Source organism: Sceloporus undulatus, chromosome 5, assembly GCF_019175285.1.
Source record: "Sceloporus undulatus isolate JIND9_A2432 ecotype Alabama chromosome 5, SceUnd_v1.1, whole genome shotgun sequence".
NCBI lineage: Eukaryota > Metazoa > Chordata > Lepidosauria > Squamata > Phrynosomatidae > Sceloporus > Sceloporus undulatus.
In genome coordinates this window covers 142,926,329-142,939,418 of record NC_056526.1, presented here as the reverse complement: position 1 = coordinate 142,939,418, position 13,090 = coordinate 142,926,329, and the positions used below count along the sequence as shown (strand labels likewise).

General features: G+C 38.1%; 1 protein-coding gene across 1 annotated transcript in view; it reads left to right on the top strand.

The window, feature by feature from the left end:
- The window catches only part of GUCY1B1 (guanylate cyclase 1 soluble subunit beta 1), a 66,962-nt gene extending 54,437 nt beyond the window's left edge, over positions 1–12,525 (top strand). Inside the window, exons 10-14 of the mRNA XM_042469514.1 lie at positions 5,172–5,409; positions 7,452–7,592; positions 7,932–8,086; positions 8,386–8,512; positions 10,946–12,525. Coding sequence (XP_042325448.1) covers positions 5,172–5,409; positions 7,452–7,592; positions 7,932–8,086; positions 8,386–8,512; positions 10,946–10,969 — 685 coding nt within the window. The 3' untranslated portion in view covers positions 10,970–12,525. The remainder of the gene's footprint in view (positions 1–5,171; positions 5,410–7,451; positions 7,593–7,931; positions 8,087–8,385; positions 8,513–10,945) is intronic.
- Positions 12,526–13,090: the final 565 nt, after the last annotated feature.

Sequence of the window (13,090 nt, the reverse complement as noted above, 5' to 3'; positions counted from 1 at the left end):
AGGACTGAAACAGCTTCCTTGGATTCAAGCGGAAAGAATAAAGTTGGGTATCATTCACATATATAAATGTATGTCCTTCTGGATTGAAACCTGAGTCTGGAAATTCGGTTTCACTGGTGGCCAGGAGTGCATTTGCACAGTTAAGGTTTGTGTGCCAGCTGTGCCCTTTCCTTGAGACATCAGACCTAGCCATGGTGAAACATGCCTTAGTTATATCTCATTTGGATTATGCTAATGTGCTCTGTGTGAGACTCCTTTGAAGAGCTTTCAGAACCAGCTCATTTTAAAGGCTGAAGCCAGATGGTTAACTGGGCCTGGCTGCAAGGAACACACAATTCCCCTATGGCAGCAGCTCTACTGATTGTCAGTTTGTTTCTGGGTAGAATTCAAAGTGCTGATAATGACCTATGAAGTCCTATGCAGCCTAGGTCCAGGTTATTTGAAGGACTGTATTTTCACACACGAGCCTGTCCATGTTTTGAGATCTTCTCAGGTGACCCTTCTCTCTGTCCCACCATTCTCACATGTTCCCACCAGGGAACACTGGGGAGGGCCTTCATGGCCCTGTGACTGCCTCTAGAATCTGGAACTCCTTTCTGAAAGAGGTTATACCATTCTTACTATCTTTCTCCACCCAGGTGAAGATGTTTTATTCTGGTAGACCTTTGTGAATTGATTTTTAGAGGAAACGCACCATGTATAAATGTGCTGGATTTTTCTTTGTTGCTTTTAATGTTTTTGTTTGTTTGTTTTAACTGATTTTATTTCTTAAACATTTAATTACTTTTAACTTCCATATGCAGTGAATTTTAACAGTTTGTTGTAAGCCACCTCAAATCCTGAACTGGGAAAAAGGCGGGAATTAAATAAACAAATAAAATCTGATTTCATTGTGAGTAGGCAAGGTTCAAAAAGGTCTTAAAACACTTATTTGTAATGTATTCAAGGCTAAACTGCAAAGAAGTGGTATTATATAACTACCGTAATAATTATTACTATCTTAGTCTGCTGATATTATTTCTTTGCCACTTCTCACAATAACTGCAGCATTGTGACCTATTATTATTAGTATTATTATTATTATTATCATTATATTCATTTACACTTGTCCCTCCACATTAGGTGGGGTTGGGGGCACAGGACCTGCGTGAATATGGAAAAACTGCAAATAACAAAAAGACTATGTTTTTACTTGAGAGAACACCTCTCTAGGAATCTTTGTTCCCTCCAGTGCAACTCTGTGGTCAACATCTGCAAGACATTGACTAAAATTGGGCTAGAGGAGCTATGAATGCCTAGTGGAGTGTTCTCTCTAGGAATCTCTAGGTCCTTCAGTGCCACTTTTGGTTAAAGTTGACCATAGAATTGCACTGGAGGACCTAGATATTCCTAGAGAGAACATATTAGCAAAATCCATCAATAATCAATATCGGTAAATAATCAATATCGCAAAACTCAAAGCTGCAGATGTGGAGGGATGAGTCTATATCCTGCCTTTCTCCTAGTATTGGGTCTCAAGGCAGCCAACGACATATCTCAAAAAAATACAGATTAAAAATGATGAAAAGTTCAATAAAAATATAAACTTTATTTGAAAAGCTATTAAACAATTTATAAAATTGAAACATTAAATATTTAAAAATATTACAATGATTTAAAAGACTATACAAATCATAAAACAGCACAGTACATTAAGAAAAGCCAATCCCATTCAGTTTCGAAAAGCTTAACGCTATAATCATGGTACAATAATGTTTTCATGTGCTGATGTAAGGAAAGCAAGGAGGGAACTATCCTGGTCTCCCTAGGGAGGGAGGGCCAAAGACAGGCAGCAGCCACCAAATGAGTCTGAGATGGGACAAAGGCCTCTCCAGAAGATTTTAGACATCTAATGGGCTCATTAAGGGAAAAATTCTCTTTTCAGTAGCCTGGACCCAAGCCATACAGGGCTTTATATGTCATCACCAGCACTTTGAATTGTGCCCACAAACAGACTAGCAGCCAGTGGTGCTATTGCAAAAAGGAAGTTGAATACTTCCTATAGCCAGACACAGTTAGCAATCTGGCTGCAGATCAACCTAAGATGCTTCCCCCCCCCCCAGTTTTTTTTAAACTTCTGAAAGTAGAGATACAGGCTATTTGGCATGTATGCTGTTCACATAGGTCAAGGATGGTAATTGCACCAGGTATTGTTAAACTGCAACCCCTAGCTGTGCTAGCCAACATAGTCTGAATTGGAATGTTGCGCATTGCAGTTCAACATCTAAGGTCCAAAGCACAGTGCAGAAATAATTCAGTTTGAGACCACTTTAACTGCCCTGCCTCAGTGCTAGGGAATCCTGGGAATTGCAGTTTATTGTGGCACCAGAGTTCTCTGACAGAGAAGACTACATGTCTTACAAAATTACAATTCCCAGAATTCCCTAACATTGAACCAGGGCAGCCTCAAACTGTGTTTTGGACCTGAGGGCCACCCCTACAATAGGTGACATGACGAGGATTATCAGTGCAAAAACTGGTCTATAGAGCTGTTCTTGCTCAGTTTTGTTAGCATATGTTAAGACTGAATAGCTGCCTTGTCAAATCATAATTGGAAGCTGGATATATTGTGATGTCTGTATTAACTGTTCAATAGAAGCTGATTCTGGTCTTTTACAGTTGTCCATTCATGGCCCTATATTTTCCTTCTTCACTCTGTTAGAAGCTGTGTAGAGCTTCCACGGCTGACATCCATAGTTTTTTTGTGGGGTTTTCGGACTATGTGGCCATGTTCTGGAAGAAATTATTCCTGATGTTTCACCTGCATCTGTGGCTTGCATTTTCAGAGGTTGGTGGCATTTGACCCTTTTCAAACACGAATCAAGGAACACAAGAGACACTGCAGATTGGGCAAGCCAGAAAAATCAGCAGTAGCAGAACATGTTATAAACCAACCTGGGCATAAAATGCTATTTGAAAACATTGAAATTCTGGACCAGGCCAACAGCTATCAGATCAGAATGCACAGGGAAGCCATTGAAATCCATAAACACCTGGACAACTTTAACAGGAAAGATGAAACCCTGAAAGTAAACAAAGTTTGGCTACCAGTCCTGAAAAACACCAAAGTCAAGACTCAAAACAGGCAAATAAACATCGTCCACGGTCAGGGGCTTTCCCCACAGACAATGGGCTGCTAATAAAGTAGACACACATATTTTCCCACATATCCTCCCACCCTAAGGTCTTGCCATTCAACAACAGACGAGATTAATATGTAAATCACTTCCTCTCAACCAAGGGTCACACAGTATATATACCCCACCTCTGAAGATGCTAGCCACAGATGCAGGTAAAACATCACTGATAAATTCTTTCAGAACATGGCTACATAGCCCGAAAAACCCACAAAAATTATATAGAGCTTATTTGACCATGGAATGACAGTTTAAGAAATATATTTGTAAAACAATTACATTTCAGATTAGGAGTTTCTGCATTTAATAAAATGTTGTACCAATGGAATATCCTTTCTTGAGAGGGAAAGAATTTATGCACATGATGAAAACCAAATCCCTTTAAATCCTCAATTCTGTTTCTCTTGTACAAATGATTGTCTTCATTGTATTGTTATGGGGATACTATGAAAAGTAGTCATCACCTACCAACCATGTCCAGAAGTGTTAGGATATGCTGATTCTGAGCTTGGCAACCAATGTTATAAACTTTACTGTACTTCATAGATGGGGAACAGATTACCGTGTTTGGTTTTTGTCTTATGATGTATGTAACTGGCCCATATTAATATATGCCCTCTGAGAATCAGAATATAATTACAATTCGCTGAGAAAATTGGCTGTGAAAATAAGCCTAGTTAATTGAAAATAAATCCATACAATATTCACTCATCTAGAAAACTATATTATTAGTTCTGTCCTGCACATCTTTACTCAGCAGTAAGTCCATTTAATTCACCAGTGTTTGCTATCAGGTAAATGGTTACAGAAATGGTTACAGGCCACATCAGAGTGTTTATGTAATGTGTGTTTTGGTGTACTCAGATGTGAAGGCATTCTTCAAGACTTCATGTCCTAGTCTTTGAAGGAAACACATGCATTTTTATTGTTATCTCCCTTTCTGATCTTCCTTGTCTCATTAGCTTTTATGCCTCAATCTTGGACACTAATGTTTGTTTAATGGAACATAATTTAGTAAAATTTTATCTGGTTAACAACCAAAGTAACCAAATATTTTTCACCATTATTAGAAACATATGAAAATAGCTGGTTCTGGGGATGTGTGATAAATCTGTATATATGTAGTTTAGAATAGCAATCACCATTGCTTGTGTGTAGTGTACACATTCATTGTCATACCACCGTTTGTCCATTGGGATTAGTGAAACTTGCAAAATGAATGTTTTGTATCATAGATATTTGCTTCTGTTACGCTGTTTTTTCCTCATAAAAAGGTCCATCAAACTATTTTTATCCAACCATTGTTGTCATCTTGATAAAATAAATTAGGTTTTTGTGAGTGGCTTCTATGGAGAAGATTGTGGGTAGACTTCCAACAAAATTAAAGTTTTTTAAAAAAAACTTTAAAAAACAACAACTAAAATTGCATCTGTTTTCAACTGCAGGGATTTAAAAATACAGTGGCCCCTTCCTATATGGGACCCCCCCCACACGTATTGGAAAAACCATGTAAGGTTAAATCCCTTTATATGCTATGGTGGCGTATATAATACAAATACATACACACACACACACACCCTATATATGCTATGGCGCCTGTGGTGCTCAAGCCATTTTGTTCTCCACGGATTGCTGTATGCGTAAGCTCAAGTCCATGCACGGAAAACCTGCGCATGGCACAGGCACACTGTATGTTTATTCAGTAGGACTTAAAATACAGAACCATGTCTGGATTTTGCCCTGTTCTTTTATGATTTTTTAAATGGTATTTGGTTACTCTAGGAATATTTCTAATGCAGTCTAGTGTCTACTATTTAAGGATTATTAAGTCCCATTAATAATTATTTAGCACCATTAATATCTGTAATTGCTGAATGCTGGAAGCCTAGAATGTGTTTAGTCATCAAGTATTACAACTTCACTGCAATAAAAAATGACTTTCTTCCCCCTCCACTCCTTTTCTTCCCCGCCCCCTTACCACCCAACATTGTGTAGATTGTTGTATTCTGTGCTTCCTCCATCTGTGGCCAATGAGCTGAGACACAAGCGTCCTGTACCAGCAAAGCGTTATGATAATGTGACCATACTTTTCAGTGGCATTGTTGGATTTAATGCCTTCTGCAGTAAACATGCTTCTGGAGAGGGAGCCATGAAAATTGTCAATCTCTTAAATGACCTTTACACAAGATTTGATATTCTGACTGATTCACGGAAAAATCCCTTTGTTTATAAGGTATGCACCACAGTTCCATTTTTGAACTATAGTTGGCCCTTGGTATCCATGGATGACAACCCCATGGTGGTGCAGCCATGTACATGTGCCGCTACTGAGGTCCCATTCTCCCTAATGGTGGTGCAGCCACATGCACATGCTGCCACTGGGGACAACAAAACATGACCATCCATGGTTTTTGGTATCCATGGGGGGGGGGGGCAGTTTCCCGAATAGATCCTCTGTGGATACTGATGGCCGACTATATCTGTTTTAGCTGTTGCAGTTTGAACCAAAAAAATTAAAAAGAAACAACACTGTGTAGTTATGGGATTATGAGAAACTTTGTAAAATGGCATGAGCTTAGATCTCAGAATATTTGAATTGTTGTTGTGTGCCTTCAACTTATGGCATCCCTAAGGTAAATGTATTATAAGGTTTCTTAGGGCTAAAAGTGTGTGATTCACCCAGTGTCACCCAGTGGATTTCCATGGCTGAGCAGGGCATCAAATTGTGATCTCCAGAGTTATAGGAGCCCTGGTGGCACAGTGGTTAAATCCCTGTACTGCAGCCACTCACTCACAAACCACAAGGTTGTGAGTTCAGTACCACCCAGGGACTCAGAGTCAACTCAGCCTAGCATCCTTCCAAGGTTGCTAAAATTAGTACCCAGCTTGTTGGAGCAATTAGCTTACACATTGTAAACTGCTTAGGGAGTGCTTAAGTGCACTGATAAGCGGTATAGAAATGTACTTGCTATTGCATTTAATATATAGTCCAATACTCAAACCATAGTAAGATGCAATATATGATCATAAAAGGCTCTGAGATAAAAGTATCCTGGAGACAAAATTTTTGTGTAAATATCCACCAAAGAGCTGATTCCAAAACATTTTCCTGGAGTTGCTCATGAAATCTAGGTAGGAACCATACATGAGCAACTTCATGTATTTACTCCACCATCTATCATTCAGCTTAATTAGTTATGTATAGGGCATACCACAGATGGGAAATTTTGGACCATTATTCCCAGAATACCAATTGGCCATACTGGTGTTTGGGAGCAGTACTCTAAAAACATACTGTATATCCCCATATATAAGTCTAGAAATTTTAGTCAAAAATTGAATCCAAAAACCTGAGTCAACTTATCCATGGGTCAATGTAAATACTGTACTTTAACTCTTATAAAAAGAGGAATCGTCTCCTGGTGAAAGGCAAGAACATAATCTGTCCTGCCTGTTCTACTCTCTGTTCCATCCTGCCTTTAGTGTGACTACAAACAGTTATGCCTGCTGAACTTTTGTAAGTTCTTTTGCATTGTTTTCCTTTGCTTTTTTCCTGGAAACTTTGCTTTGTTACATGCCCCAAAGTTTTAACCTCGGCTTATTTACGGGTCATATCAAAATCCAAAATAATTTTTGTCGCAAAAACCTACCCTCAACTTATACATGTGGTTGACTTATAGTAGAGTATATACGGTAATTCCTTCCATCGCTGGAATTTATGTACCCCATTATCACCAAGAAGCAAAAGGCAACAAAAATTGAGCTCTAGGCTAATCTAATTCATAATATAGGTTACTAAGAGTAAAAGACAGTGTTAAAGACAGTGATATAAATCCAATTAATAAATAAAATATTTGCCCCTGAAGATTCTTTTCTAAATTTGTTGAGCATATCATACATGATAATATCAATACTTTCTGAGGAGCAGTCTGTGATTTTGCCTTTGGTTCCCTTTCCTCTACCTTTTGGCATATCATTGCTACCTCTCTCTTTCTTCTGCATTAATCATTCCAGCTCTAACAACTTGGTACTAATCTAGAACTACCAGCTTTTATATTTCACTCTTTTTGATATATATTTATGCCATATATTGCTTTGGGGGGCAGGAATCACTGTAATGAGACAAGTTGCTTTTGAGAAAATATTCAATGATAAGGCTTAGCTTAATATACATTCCTTATACACACTTTTTATATCAATATTAATAGCTTGCTTTCTGATCAAAGAAGATAATGCATATTATTCTTAATACCATTCTTAATATATTTTTGTTAGGTTGAAACAGTTGGAGACAAATACATGACAGTAAGTGGTTTGCCAGAGCCATGCATCCATCATGCACGTTCTATCTGCCATTTAGCACTGGATATGATGGAAATAGCTGGACAGGTTCAAGTTGATGGAGAGTCTGTACAGGTTTGTTTTTGACATTTTTTATTTTTATTTTTTTGTAATTGGTGGGGATGGAGATGTTATGCCACACAAGTTGAGCCCTGGATTTTCTTAATACGTCCTAAGAATAAGTTTCAGGTTTATAAAATTTAAAATGGGGCAAAACAGTAAGGCAGGAATTACATGGATAAAAAATATGTAGTACTGATGCTGAATATATTATGTTTCTTAGATGCTTTATAAATCATTTGGATAAGGAATACAATGATTTAATGCCTTGTTTATAGCATCTTAGGTTGTGACTTGCAATGGTTTTCGCAAATCATCATGGTAACATACTCTTTTATTTTTAATATTAAAAAGATAACAATAGGCATTCACACAGGAGAAGTAGTCACAGGTGTCATTGGTCAAAGGATGCCCCGTTATTGTCTTTTTGGAAACACCGTTAATCTGACAAGCAGGACAGAAACCACTGGAGAGAAAGGAAAGATCAATGTCTCAGAATACACATACAGGTGAGAAACTGACCATTTTCTAAACCACAGCTTTCTTATTTTTAGGACAACATGTTTATTATTTCATTCATTTTATAGACCATGCTGTATTAGATGTTGCTGTGCAAAAACCTGATAGAACTTGCTGTAGTAGAATCGCTTGGAACACAACCAGTTTCAAATAATGTACTTATGATAGGCTATTACAGTCTTTTTCTGATGTCTTTACATTCTATACCTCTTGCTAGTCTGGACCAGGATGCTCTTTGCCAGACTATCATTTTTGTTAATGTTTTAATTATGCCTTTCTTTAATTGTAGGTGTTTAATGACTCCAGAAAATTCAGACCCACAATTTCACTTGGAACACAGAGGTCCTGTTTCCATGAAGGGTAAAAAAGAACCAATGCAAGTTTGGTTTTTGTCCAGAAAGTGCACAGAGACGGAGGTATGACTAATGAAATTGTGCCCTAAAAAAAAAAAAAAAAACCATCAAGGAATACATGTAAGCATTCTAAATCATAAGGGCCATTTTGACTTGAAAAACTGAATGTTCCCTAGAAGAAACAAACCATTTGAAAACATTGTTACCTTAATAGGTTTGCTATCATGACAGCAGATTAATGACTGTTATTTGTCCCTGGTGTTTATGCATATGTTAGAAACCAGTTTTTCAGTTTCAGAAGATCCTTGAGGCAGTGCCAAGCAATTAATTTTACACTCTTTGCTGACCCTCAGTGGAAATAAAGAGACTAGACACAGGAATTGGGTTGAGTAAAGGCTGCTTTACTTAACTATTAATCTATTTAACTGTATTGAACCCTGTGAGCTACCAGATGTGGGATCAACCTAGTGAAGGAGCAGTTGAGGCAGGGGGTCACCCCCAAACCTACACCTCAGCTTTTCCTGGGTGAAACACCTAGGCCCTGGGGACAAGTGAATAGCTGAGTTGTTCCTGCGAAACTCACTAATGGAAGACAAACCCAGGAACCTTCTGCAAATCCTGCAACTTAAAGTGAGGACTCAGCCCCTCCAGGCCAGCCCTTGGAATGGTCCCATAATAATAATAATAATAATATAATATAATATAATATAATAATATAATAATAATATATGTTTTATTTTTATACCGCTTTTCCGAGGTGATCACAAGCGGTTCACAGAATCAAAAATTAACACATCATAAAAACAACATGCAATAAGACAAGCAAGATGGTGGTCAGGAGGAGGGCTTGTCTTCTTAGCAGGCAGAGGCCTGTTGTTGCTGACCTGCTTCTCTCCCCTCAAGATGGTGGTCAGAAGGAGGGCTTGTCTTCTTAGCAGGCAGAGTCCTGTTGTTGCTGACCTGCTTCTCTCCCCTTCAAGATGGTGGTCGGGAGGAGGGCTTTACTTCATAGCAGGCAGAGGCCTGTTGTTGCTGGCCTGCTTCTCTCCCCCTGGTTCTGTGACCTAAAGAGGCAGATCCAGATCCCTTCCTTTCACCAAATGGGTGCCAGAGGTTTTCACCATAACTCTTCTTTTCTCTTCCCATTACCTGCTGAGCGACCATCTATTTACAAACAACAACTGTAAACCAGTTTCATGCTCTAATTTCCAATATCCCTTGCTTGAGCACTTTTGACAAAAGAAGATGAAAAGGGGTGGATGGAGCTTATGATTGTCCAGCTCCACTTTCTCATGCTCCACATCATAATGCTTTGTGCTCCTCACCACTGGATGGCAACAACATCAGCTCTTCCCAACAGCATCCTGTGCCACACGAGCATAGATCCAGTTCTTTTCCCTACAGTACAAATTTATACAGTGTCGGTGTAGCTTAAAATAGGTACAATTTGACGCTTAAAGTCTTGCGTCTGTTCACCATTTACAGCATTGCAACAAGTGGATTCTATACACTGTCTCCCTTTAGAAAGGTTTGGGGTTTTTTTAAAGTTCCATTTTACCAAAACATATTTGCACATTAATTGACATAGAATTAAAGGCCACTGCTTGTCATAATCCTAATGCTGAAAACACTTCACTCCATATTACTTAAGTAGTGATGTGTATAGTAGATATAATTTCTAATAAACAGAGTTTATAAAAGGACACTATACAGTGCGCCCCTTTTTTACATGGGGGATCAGTTCCGGACAACCCCCCTGACGTGCGTAAAAAAAAAGCGTATGCTCAAGCCCCATTGAAAATAATGGGGCTCATGCATGCCGCAGCCCACATGCTCACGGGCGCGCGCCCCATTAGTCTTAATGGGACATGCCGCCCCTTCCTCCCATGGGCTCCCTGTGGCTTTCAGTATATGCCACGTATGGTGCGTCCGCATATGACGCAGGCACACTGTATTTGGATATCTCTGCTGAAGAAATATTAGCAGCAGCAGCAGCTTCTATGCCAGGATGGATAAAGTGGATCTAGATATTGTTGCACTGCAATAGCATTTCCAGAAACCTTTAGCACTGGCTAAGGATACTGAAATTGGCAGTTCAACAATATCTTTACAAACTTTTTCTTATCTCACAACAATATTGTGTAATAAAGACATTGCAGATTTATAAGAATGATGTCTGGCTCCATATTTGAGTTTCTCTCAGAAGTGGCACATTGTCAGTTTCCACGAACCCTATTTTGCAGTCTTCCAGAGTTCATAATACAATTCTCAGTGGGAAAGTATTCTTCATAGGAATCAAGATATACTATGGGTACAAACCTGAACTGTCATTCTATCCTTTCTATAATCAAGATACATAGCATTTATGATAATGGCTTAACATTGATACTTACATTGTTTTAATTCTTTGCAATTCACATGAGAATATTTCACACTGCTCATTATTACTGTAAGCTCATCTCCTTTCTTTCCAAACCTCTCTTGCATGCCTACAAGGAAGTAACACACGATTCTAACTGAACCAGGCGAAACATAAGAAGACAAAGAACAGAGTCGAACACTGTGTCCTGCCACTAACATAGTCTGGTAGCAATTAGATGTGACTGCTGTTGCTACATTTTGTACCTCTTCCATTTGCTTATGTGATCACTGCCTTCTTCATGTTCCTTTGCTATGTTTTATTCACATTTAGCTTTTGATATTGTAGTATATCTGCCGTGAGTATGTGTCTCCAAAGATCCTGTGTCTCTGTTTCTATATCTTAAATCCTAACATAAAAGAGAACTTTAAGCCATGTGTGTGCTAGCTAACCATGAGAAATATGGTGCATCACCCATATGCTTTTCATCTTCATATCTACTGACTAATCTCCATGATCTTTACAATGGTCTGACTCATAGCTGTCTCTGTGAGGAAAGAGATTCTAATTGATAGCAATCATGATCTCAGAGAATGAAATTTTTTACAATCATGATTTGGCATTTTGCTGTAAAGTATTTTGTGTACACATCCATCTGCTTCCCTCAAGTCTGGTATTGTGAGACATTGTCATTTGTTCTAGAAGCTAGTTTCAATGCACTATCAGTTGCTCTTTTACTATGTATTGGCTGTCATCATATGCAACATATGGATTTTCTACATGGAAGAGAAAGTTAGGCAGTTTAATGTAAAGTTCTTGGGAAGTATGTGCCATTTACTGCTCTAAATCTAATCATATTCCTTCCTGTTTCTTTTACTGATTTCAAATGAAAAAGGTGATTCATGCATAATCTGTTGCTGGACAACTTTTTGTATCATGTGAAACAATATTTCCTGCCTGTGCACACGTGTGTACAGTCATACAGAGTTTTAAACAAAATTTTGGTTATCCAGCCTTGAATGCCATAATAATGGGAAATTCCTGGTTTCTTAACGGAGTCGTCCTGAAATGTAGAATTCAGTGGAGCTTAACAGCTCTTCAGAGTATTGGAAACTCCCCACCCAGCTTACAAAGGGGAATTGACAAAGGCTGTATCCCACATGCAATTTGAAAGGGCCCTTTCTGAATCAAGATGGCATGACAGGGAGAGGAGGAGCAAAACAGTCCCAGTTCATCATGTTTTCATACATATATGAAATACATATATATACCTGTGTAAATGTAACTGTCATGTAAACAACACTTGTATTTTTATGAACTTTGGCTCTTATCATATGCTCTGAGTTCTAAATATACCCAAACTGTCAAGTCTGGTTTTAGATATATTGTAGGAATAATACATCCATTATTAACTTTTTTAAAAATACCTGTCTTTATAAAATATAAATCTGTACATATATGTATATATACATAAATATAATTGTTATGTATAAAATGTGTTGGTTACATATATATATATATATATATATATATATATATATATAAAATCAATACAAAATATATGTATAGATGTTTTATGTTTATGTGTGCACAAGGAAAGGTTTTAAATTATGGATTCTTCCCACTTCAGTAATCCTTGGAAGGATTTTCTCCCAGTGAAAACTTGTATTTTAATTTTTGAAAATAACACAATAAATATATGTTATCCTTACTCTAACAGGAACAGTATCCCTTGTATAAGTATTTGTAACCTCTGTCTTCCAGCATCTCATCACACTACCTGGCTTGCCTACATCGTTCAGTAACAAGCAGTAGTACCAGCAAGCATCATTTGAATAGAGTAGCACAAATTATCAGTGTGAGGGCTACTGGAGTTGTCTCTGAATTTCTTGCCTCTCTGCTGACTCACTCAGGGTTTGTCTACCCTAAAATACTCCTCATTCTGTTCAAATATGTGATCCTGCCACATACAGTTCTGAGAAATTCAGGCTTTTTGCAGGATGTGTGTGTAATACTCTGAGCATCCCGTGATACATTTATTAATACAGTAATGAAGTTGATATAACAATCAGGTGCCTGCATTAGTGGGTGGAAACTGATGACATCCATAGCACCAACACTGGTTAAAATGGTTTTTGGCATGGAAATCCAGTCATGTGGGAAATGTGGGGAAAATTGTGACAGTTGTTGGGAAAGAGCTGTTCTTACTCTCTCACACACACACTGAATCGGGGACAGAAACCATAATCAAAGGGATGAGTTCTACCAGACCAACACAAGAC